The following is a 10,261-nucleotide window of genomic DNA, read 5'->3' on the forward strand; positions in this document are numbered from 1 at the left end:
TAAAAGTAGATGACTGTGTTCCCCTAAGCACAATTCTGGACTCATGAAGCGCTCACCATTTTAAAAACAATTCTCATAGCTCCCCTTCTTCAATGAGTTTTCAGGAGGGAGAAGATTTTGTTGTTATTTTTGCCCCAAATCCCTACTCTTTTTCTTCTTTCTAGAACATTTCTCAGTCGTCCCCGTCCCCCCCCCCCGACTCTTAAGAAAGTACTAGTAGTCCCCCAACATCTGCACCCACACCAGTATCCATGTAGTGTGATTATCTGACCCATACACCACATACATTCAACTAGCAGCAGCTGCCCTGAATAGCAGGGTGGACTGCAGGTCTGGTGTCTTGGCAGAGCTGTGTGGGAGCCCAGGACTGGACTAGCAAGGAGCAGGGACTGTGGATCAGGATTGAGGGGCAGTGGTAGAGCTGCCTGGGGAAAGCCAGGACTGAACCTCAAGACTGAGGTGCTCTGGCAGAGCCGCGTGAGGACTGCAATCACAGGGGGTGCTTCAGGCATTAAGCACATTAGCAGAAGCTTGCACAGTGCCTGCCTGCACAATGAGGTTGGATCCATAGCCTGTTTTCTGGCAGTCAGTGGGAGAATTTCCATTGACTGAATGCCTCAGTCCAGAGCCATTGGTATCTCTCTCATGAGCAGTAACACTCATTCCTGGTAATAGTTTAACAAGTGCAGTTGCAGAGAGGGGGAGGTTCAAAGAGGAGGAGAATGGGGCTGGAGCAAAACGTAAGGGAAGAGGCCAGGTAGGAAGGGAACTCTCTAATTGCAGAGATCTTCAATATCTGCATTCAAAGGAGAGAAAAAAATGCCCCAGAAAACAGACCCCCATCAAATGCCTTTTGCGTGGCTGATTCTTTTACTCTAAAATCCCTGCACTCTAGACAAGAATCATTCCCAGCTCCATGTGCTTTCAGTCAAAAAGGGGCACTGGCTTTTCTGCCTTTCACCTCAGCCCATTAACACAAAAGCAGGTCTTTTTTGTTCCTTTATTACATGTGGCCCAGGCATGGTAAAGCAGCAGCCAGCCAGCCTCAGGCCCGCGAACAGAGAACGGAGTGCCACAATTAGAAAGAGACCTAGCGAGAGGTTACCAATGAAGTGGCAAAGATTCCCCCCCCCCTTTTTAGTTAAGATTCTCTTTAATCTATAAATATATAGTCGTAGCTGTGGGCAAACCAGAATGTCATTCGCTGTAGCAATCAAAGCCGGTCCTCCTGGAGTCTGATTACCTTCTTCCTACTCTAAGTGACAGAATGATGAAGGTAAATTTGACACTGACATCAAACAGTCCTAAAGGTCTATTATACACCCCGTTGTGTGAAAATATCAGATAGGCCTTCCCCCCGACCCCGTCCTACCCCAGGTATATACACAGGGGTGTGTGTCTCTCTCTATTAGCCCATATCAAAGAATCAAAAAGCATCTCAGTTAGGATAGCGAAAATGTTTTGAATCCAGAGCTGCAAACACGTGTGGCACGTCTCTATCTCTCTAACCTTTCCAAGCACTGGCAGTCTAAATGCTAAGCTGCTTACATAGGCTATTGGCAATATATCTACAATATCAGGATCTCTTTCCCCTTTGCTCCCTCCACCAGCCATAACATGGAACCGAGATTCCCCTTGCACGAGTTACCCAGCAAATCTGGTATAGCATACACAGCACATTCCCTGGGTATACACATTGTGAGGCTGGGAATTGGTTCCAATTACAACCTGGCTGGAGCTCTGCTCAGCGTCTCTTCACTCGTTAATTCTGGTGAGCTTATCCAGCAGCAAAAATCCCCGAGCAGTTCTCCCCCAACACAAAGATATTTGTTCCCCCCCTTCCCCTGTACAAGAACAGCCAAGTCCAGGATCCGGAGAGGGTTGGGAGCTACTGTTGGAAGTTGGAGAAAAGAGGGTTGGTGTTATTCAATAACCAGTACAAGAGGGAGCCAGAGAGGGTTCGACTTGGAAAAACAAATGTAAAGGAAGGAGGAAAAATACCAAGGTTCAAGGGTCTGATGTCTAAGTTCTACAGAAAACAGCCAGCACAGCAGGTGGGGAGGGAGAGTTGGCATTTGGTGTTTGTTTTTTGGTAACTGTCACTCACGGTAGAAAACATATTCGGTGTAAGAGGTCCAGATCTTGTCGTCTGTCTGGTCATGGGCAAAGGCGCAGGTGCCCGTGGAGTTGCACGCCACCATGTGGAAGCCGGCGTCGGCCAGTTTGTCAAAGGCTTGCTCCAGGAAGGTGAATTTGAGGTAGTACCTGGAGGTGTACCTCTCCGGAGGCCGGTCAGGGTCCCTGCTCTCGTTCAAGGTGTCCCCAAAGACTTCTTTGGCCAGCGAGGTCTTGCCACACACCATGATCCGCGCCACCCTGCGGAACTTGGCATCCGTCTGGCTGTCCCTGCCCAGGGTGTAGGTGCCCCGGTAGCCGATGGTGATGAAACCTGACCTTCGGATGTCTGGGCCAGCGCCGCCCCCGCTGGAGGCAAAGGAGCCCGCGGGGGCATTAGTCAGGGCGGCGCTGGCAGAGGCAAGGTTGCGGGCCGTGTCCGCACTGGGAGACAGCTCCTCTGGGTCACTTTGGCACGGGTCATCCCCGATGGAGTTCTGCTTGCTGAGCTTTGGAGACAGCATCTTGACCAGCTCCGGTAGCTTGAAGTACTCGGCTTCCCGCTGCAGGCGGTTCCTCTCCGGGAAGTGCTCGGGTAGCACCAGCTGCTGGTCCCTCATGTAATCCAGGATGTAGCGGAAGAGGAAACCATCTCGGTCCACAAAGAAGCGGCCCTTGCTGTCCCGGGCCAAGGAGCGGATGTTCTTCTGAGTGAACATTTCCCAGAGCAATGAGCCGGGCACACTGACCAAGGTGGGATGGCGTGTGATGTAGACCTGCCCACCCACATTGAGCTCAATGATCTCTGGGAAAAGGAAGTCATCACTGGGTTTGGCACAGCTCGCATTGTCCGCCAAGGCCATGGTGAGCCACCTCCTCCTTCCCACCTGCAAAAGCAAGCAACAGTCCACAGTGATGTTAAACTCACCAGGCAACGCAACACAGTTCTCTTATCAACACCAAGGCCTGCAGTCCTCACCCAGCTGAGCTACTTCAATGGGGTAGCTCAGGTGATTAAGCACTGCAGGATCAGGAACATGCTTAAGGTCCTGGCTGCCTGAGACTCCACCTCTCTTCCCTTTGCCTCTGGGACCCTGAGGTCAGCTGGGCAATTTACTACAGTCCCTGGATCACAGCATCTGGGGCACGATAGGTGGGACATCTTGGCTTCCCTTCCATGGTCTGACAGGTTAGGGGGCCCAACCTGTTGACCTTCAGGACATATTCTAAGTCCGTCTAGTTCCTCCAGCTGTTACCCAAAGGGGTTATTGCGGTTTACTCCATGGGCAGGGAGTTTAGCATTTTTGCTGACATTAGTCAATTAAATTCTGTATTGTTTAAATAACAGGGACAATAGGAGTTGCCACACGCTGCATCTGATCTATGGCCCATCTGGCCCAGCACCAGGCAGTGGAAAATGCCAGCTGCTTCAGAGGAAGCCGTGAAACACCTATAAGGGTGCAATAATATACCCATGGGGTAGGGTTCCCCACAGCGCCAGGCAGTGAGTGGTTGGTTTGTGCCCTAACGCAGGAGGGCTGGTGGTGTTCCTTATAGATATTTATCCCAAGCAGTGTAACTGCTGCTGATGTGCCTTGGGCTCATAGAAATAGCCAGTCCTTTTGGACTCCTCATTCTGCTCTGGGCCCAAAGAGGATGTGATGGAGACATGATGACCAAATTCAGACTGGGTGGAAGATGGCACAACTCCACTGAAGTTCCTGGAGCACTGACTCCCCCCAGCTCTGAATTTAGCCTTAGGAATCTAAACACATTCTAACGCCCAGAACATGTTAAAGCTGTAAAGGTTTAAGTGGATTTCCATATCAAACTGGATGACCTTTTTTTAAAAGGTCCTGGCACCAAAACCCAGCATCCAAATACCCTGGAATGTTGAGGGAGGGGGGGTGAAATGTAAGTCTAGACCGAAATTTACCAACAGACCTTAGAGATCTGATGATCAGCTCTGGCTGAACTATACTCATTACATGAGCTTGTGGAGAGCACAACCTTTGTGCCTCTCTATATTCTGGGACTGGCCTTAGGCTCTGCCCAGGCCCTGGGGTAAATTAAGAGGGATGCTCTAACCAATAGCAGCCTATTCATGAGTCCAAAAGAGCCATTGTGGCAGTCAAGAATAGACATAGCTCAGCAGCACTCTAGCAGTGCCTTGCCCTTACTCACACCCCCAACTACAGGGGCTGCGAGGGGGTGTGACAGACAGCTGTCACTCTGGTCTTATGCCACCCATGGAATTACCCTATGTTGGGTATAATTCCCAGTGGCTACTTCTGCTGTCTGAATGGCTCCAAGAGTGCTGCAAAAGGATCATAATGCAATAGACAGTTGGATCCCCCCCTCTCTGAAATGGGCCAAAGAAAACCCCTCGCTCTGTGGGCCCCCTCACTTTGGGAATCCAAATCAAGCTCTGAGATTGGCAGCGTGCTCCAGTCTCTAATTGTTTTCTAATAAAATTATGCCAAAAAATTGTTTAAAGTTCCTTTGGCTCCTCCATAGTGCAGAGCCCAGAGCCACAGCCCTTAGCCTCCTCTCCGACGGGTAAGGGGACCTCTGCAATAACACCTAGCTACGGTGAGAAAGGTGACCAGGTAAAAACAACCGGCTCCCTTTTACTTTCCAGATCTGCGCCCCTCGTGACTTTGAGTGACAGCTGCTGACTTTACTAACACCCACCAAAAGTTACTCCTCTTAGCCTCGCACAACCGATGGAGCTACGAGAGAGTAAGCAGGAGTCTGCCTCGCATTTCATTCAGCAACAAAAACAAACCCTGCCAGCGGAGTGCCAATTACAGACTCTTTATTACAGGCGATGGCAGCAGCGGCAGAAGGAGCACAGCTGGATTCCTACTGCACAGCTGGAGCTTGCAGCGATGGCATGCCAAAATAATACGCTTTTGATTTGTAAAGTGAGCACATTTGCTATGGAAGTTACAGAGACTTTAGGGGCCGAATCCTGCTCTCAGCCCAATGTAAATCCTGTACACTTGTGAGGCAATGGAGCTCCTCTGCATTAACACGGCTGTGATAGAAAGCAGAGTTTGGCCCTTTTTACAGTCACTTTGCTGATTGCAACCACACTGTAACAGTTTGATCCTAAGCTCCCTGAAGTCAATGGAGCTACACTGATTTACACCAGCTGAGGGTTTGGCCCCCACTGACTTCAATCAGCTTAGGAGCAAGCCTTAAGAGGATGCTTTTCAATTAGAAGCGGTCAGACAAGTACAAAATCCAGAGCATCCCAGCCCCACTCCAGGATCGAGATGTTTGGAAAACAGGGGAAGGGGTTTAAAAAAAAAAAAAAAAAAGCTCCTTTAATCACAAGTGAGAATTCCCTTTAACAGCTGCTTTCCAGCCTAATCAGAAACTCCACCCGCAGGCTTCTAGCCCTGGCCAGGTCACTCCAGTTCCTCTTTTTGCCAGGGAGAGAGGAGAGCATTAGTTAATGCCTTTACTAGTTTGTACAATACATACATGTCCGGAGAGGAACGCATGCACCGCTGGAATCCATGGAATCTTTCCCTTCCCCCATGAGAACACTTCAAAACACTCTTGCCCTGGGCCCTATTCTGCTCCCACTGAACTCAACAGCAAAATCTTCTCCTGAGCAGGATCAGGCCCGCCAGCAGCAATACATAAATAAAGAGTAATAACCACCCGCTTCAAATACTGGTGCTAAGAGCTCTGCTCCAGTGAGGCTGGCTGCGACTCCAGCCCAGTCCAGGCGACCCTGTCCTGAGCCCCACGCTCACCTGCCACAATGGCAGCAGGGAGAGGTGGCGCCCCGGAGAAGATGGGACAACGCTGCTTCAGACAACCAGGCTCTGTTCAGTGGCGGAACGTTTCTCTTTACACTGATGCAAAGTAACTTCGGTGCTGTGGAGCGTGAAAGACTCTGATTAGCGAGGACATGCGGTCCCAGCTCGGGGTCTTTTTATAAAGCGGCTGGCTGCCAGGGCTTTCAATTATTTAATAAGTATTTTTAAGGCGATCAGCCGGCTTACAAATGACCAATTAGGTTAACTGGGGAGCGATTCCCTGCTAAAGCAACACTCTCCCTTTGTTTGTAGGACAGATAGATAGATAACGTGCTTTGCTTGTGCCGGGGCTTGCCAGAGCTGAACTCCAGCACCTCTGGGCTTGGCAGTTCAGAGCCCCAGCAGCCCTGGGCTTGGCAGTTCAGAGCTCGGGCACCTCTGGGCTTGCTGCGTCAGTTATGAAAGTAAAAAAATTGCTTGAGCCCCGGCACCTAATTGCTTGAGCCTGGCACCTCTTTCATTACAAATTAAGCTCGGGATAGCGAGACACTCATGCATTACAAATGACAATATAGAACTTGATCCCCCACCTTTCCAGCTGCTCCCTTTCAAAGCGACAGTGGCCAAGGACCCAGCCAAAGCTGGCAAAGGGCAGAAGCAATGACAATGTCTTCGGGCTCTTTAGTATTTCTCCTGTTACGTGGCTTTCATTCCTCCGGGGACAGACAATCCCTCCTCGCCAGCGGGTCCCTCAAGCGAGCCTAGCACGGCAGCCTTGGTCTGCCCTCCAAAAAACGACCATCCATTCCCAGGCGAGAGAGACAAGAGGAAAGACACCCACGCGCACACAAAACCGGCGTGCCGGGGAATGGGCAACCTGCCGCCTTCAAAACGCTAGCCCCTGGGGGTGCTGTACATCAACATCCACTGGCAAGCTGTCCTGGAAATGAAACCAGCGAGCGCCTTCCTCTCTGACTGCAGCAGCTACTTTTAGCATTAGGGAAGCAATGCACTCAAAAGGGAAGGCAGAGAGATTAGGAGATCAGTTACCTTTTAATCTTTCACTGTAGCTGGTGCAGTATGCCCTCCTAGCGCCTCTGTATTGTGGCTGCCCTCCCCTGCTCCAAGCCTCTCTTCCTCCCTGTCCTGCTCTCTCTCTCACACTGCTTACCTTTTTATTGCTGGGAAGCTGAGCGAACCCTCCTCCTCCCCTTTTACGACACACTCGCTTCACTCCCTGCCAGCATATTGCAAGAGCTGCATCCTGTACAGCTAGAGAGAGGGGGAGGAAGGGCAGCACGTGCAGTGTTATTCGCTCTCTTCGCTACTTTTATTTCCCGCAGGAATTGGAATGGACAAACTCTTGGCGCTTGGACGGTGCAGGGCCACTGGATTCCAGCAGACCCTTTAGGATGCAGGATTTTCTATTACCGAGCAATTTCGTGTAGCAGGACAATACACAATAGGATAGCCGAGCTTCAGTGGTTACACTCTAGCCCTCACCAGGCAACCCAGGGGAATACAGTCCCCATTCAGGGCAGATGAGGTTTTTCAGGCACCCCACATCTGTCCCAGGGGACGTGCTGTTGGCAAGAGAAGAAAGGGAAAGGAGGGGTGTTTCTGGCGGTAACTCTCTCCAGGTGGAAGATTTCCATTTACATGTCATGTTGTATTAAAATATTTTGCGCACATACGGCGTGTCTGCGGGACATGGGAATAGAATGCACTGGCCCAGTTTCTGAGAGCACTCAGAGACGCACAGCCAATCAGCTTCCCAGCCTGGCTGAAAACGCCCAACCCTATTATATTGCACATAGCTTCAGGCTGTGGAGTTAGCTGCATGTAAATTGTTCCAGGCTAAGAGCTGGGCCACTCTGCAGGATGTTCAGCACCTATACAGGGCCTAGCATCTGAGGATTTCAAAGCCCCTTACAAAGATGGGTATTATTTTGCCCCTTGCCCAGATGAGGAAACTGAGGCCCAGAAAATGTTGGCTCAATCATGAGAATGGCTGAGCACCCTAAACTCAAGCTACCTTGTGCAGTAGATATCACTGTCCCCATTACACTGATAGAGAAACCAAGACACAGTGATGAAATGTTAGACAGAGACTTGGGGCTGGTCTACACTAACCCCCCCACTTCGGACTAAGGTACGCAAATTCAGCTACGTTAATAACGTAGCTGAATTCGAAGTACCTTAGTCCGAAGTTACCGCGGTCCAGACGCGGCAGGAAGGCTCCCCCGTCGATGCTGCGTACTCCGCTCGCCGAGCTGGAGTACCAGCGTCGAAGGCGAGCACTTCCGGGATCGATCCGGGGCACTTCCGGGATCGATCCGGGATCGATTTATCGCGTCTTAACCAGACGCGATAAATCGAACTCAGAAAATCGATTGCTTACATCCGGACCCGGATGTAAGTGAAGACGTACCCACAGAGGCAGAAGCAAAGTCTTTTGACTCTCTATCCCTGTTCAAATCACCTCAGCCCATGCCAATTAAATAAACACTGCAATTCAGCTACTGATGTCTATTGTCTTTATTGAATTCCACAAGAGAAAATTTTTGGTGCTGCAGTTAGAGTCTATTTCCCACAGGCATCTAATACCAATCCTGGTGTGAAAGAATTAGGCCTGTAGTTATTATAGTGGCATATTTGTTAGAGCTGGTACAATAATGTGGGGGAAGTGGGTGACTTGCAAAGAATAAATATACTTTTTAGTTGAATTTTCAAGGTTTTTGTCAAAAGACGGGGGGGGGGGATCATGAGAAAGACATTAAAAATGTCCTGATTAAAAAAAAAAACTTTTAAAATTTGAAAAATGCCAAACCAGCTCTCGTATTTGTGCTTCTCATTTTCCGTAAATACAGATCACATCAATCCAGCCACATAATAATAACTGGACACAGAGCAGAGAGCCTAGGTTAGGCTTTTGGTTTGGCAAAGGCTTGTCCATCAGATTTTGAAACAGCTTGAGATTCCGTTTCTACTTTCTCTAAAGCACCAAAGCTCTGAATTGGGCAGGTCAGTTCTCCACTTCTGGTTTTGCCCATTTCCAGGCAGTAATTTTGGTCAGATGTGCAGTAAGTTTCTCCACCATATGCAATTTTCCCCTGGGAAGATACACTCCAGTGCCAGTAGCTGTGCTGTGTGCATGTGTCCAATGAATGAGCAATGCCATTAATGGGGTCTCTGGCTGTTTCTAAGAAATCAGTCCATAGCAATATTAATAGTGTCAGCCTTGCCATCACAAATCAAAGGCTCTCAGAAGCAATGCCTCTGGCAATGAATAGCAAACACAATGTTGCTAGGTGGGGAGAACCCACAGAATGAGACAGCATTAGCAGTAAAATTGGCCAGCAGATTGGGGTTGCATTGGTCCGTATCAGAATAGTTTGTTTCTTCACTTTTCATGGATTTCCAGGACCATGGGGATGTCAGTCAGCAGTGTTGTTTACAGCCCCAGATTAGTGGGAGCTGCCTGAATTAATACCCCAAGACTTGGCAGACTCAGTGTTCAAGTACAGTAATTTCTCAGCTTTACTGATCACATCTGCACAACATGGGTATTTACATAGCATGAACTAAACTCCCAAAGTTCTGCCTAGCATGGACTGGGCCTGATGTAAAGCCTGGGACGGATTTTTGGAATATAGCTCAACATTTTCAAAAGCACCTTAGGCTCCTAAGTGCTTAAGCCACTTTTGAAAATAGGATTTAGGCTTGGTGCTGGTGTGACCCCTGCTGGAATCCTGTGTCCAGTGCGGGTGCCCATCATTTGAAGAGAAAGTTGATAAACTGGTTCAGAGAAGAACTACAACAACGATTAGAGGATTAGAAAACATCCCTTATAGGGATAGACTCAAGGAGCTCAATCTGTTTAGCTTAACGAAGAGAAGGGTAAGGGATGACTGGATTACAGTCTATAAATATCTACTTGGGGAACAATATTTAATAATGAGCTCTTCAATCCAGTAATGAAAGGTCTAACACAATCCAATGGCTGGAAATTGAAGCTAGACAAATTCAGACTGGAAATAGGGTGTAAATTTTTAAGCGTGAGAGTAATTAACCATTGGAACAACTTACCGAGGTTCATAGTAGAGTCTCCATCGCAGACAATTTTTAAATCAAGACTGGGTATTTTTGTAAAAGATCTGCTCTGGGAATTATTTTGGGGAAGTTCTCTGGCCAGTGTTTTAGAGGACATCAGAGTAGATTATCACAGTGGTTCCTTCTGGCCTCTATGAAAGACACTTACGCGATTTTGAAAATTTTACCCATGGTCTCTTTCACTGTTCCAAAGTGCTGGCCTCCCTAGCATCTCCAGCTTCATACTCATTCCCCTTCGGATAACTGGATAGTTCTCC

The 10,261-nt window shown here is 48.9% G+C and overlaps 1 protein-coding gene across 1 annotated transcript; it reads right to left on the reverse strand.

Moving 5' to 3' along the window:
- Positions 1 to 2,099: 2,099 nt before the first annotated feature.
- LOC135883736 (BTB/POZ domain-containing protein KCTD12-like) lies at positions 2,100 to 7,033 on the reverse strand. Its single transcript, XM_065410976.1, has 2 exons — positions 6,942 to 7,033; positions 2,100 to 3,002 (listed from the first exon to the last, which is right to left on the reverse strand). The coding sequence occupies exon 2, from the start codon at positions 2,976 to 2,978 to the stop codon at positions 2,100 to 2,102; it is 879 nt and encodes a 292-aa protein (XP_065267048.1). The 5' UTR covers positions 2,979 to 3,002; positions 6,942 to 7,033.
- Between the last annotated feature and the right edge of the window lie 3,228 nt (positions 7,034 to 10,261).

The sequence above is a fragment of the Emys orbicularis genome, chromosome 9, assembly GCF_028017835.1.
Source record: "Emys orbicularis isolate rEmyOrb1 chromosome 9, rEmyOrb1.hap1, whole genome shotgun sequence".
In the NCBI taxonomy this organism is placed as follows: Eukaryota; Metazoa; Chordata; order Testudines; family Emydidae; genus Emys; species Emys orbicularis.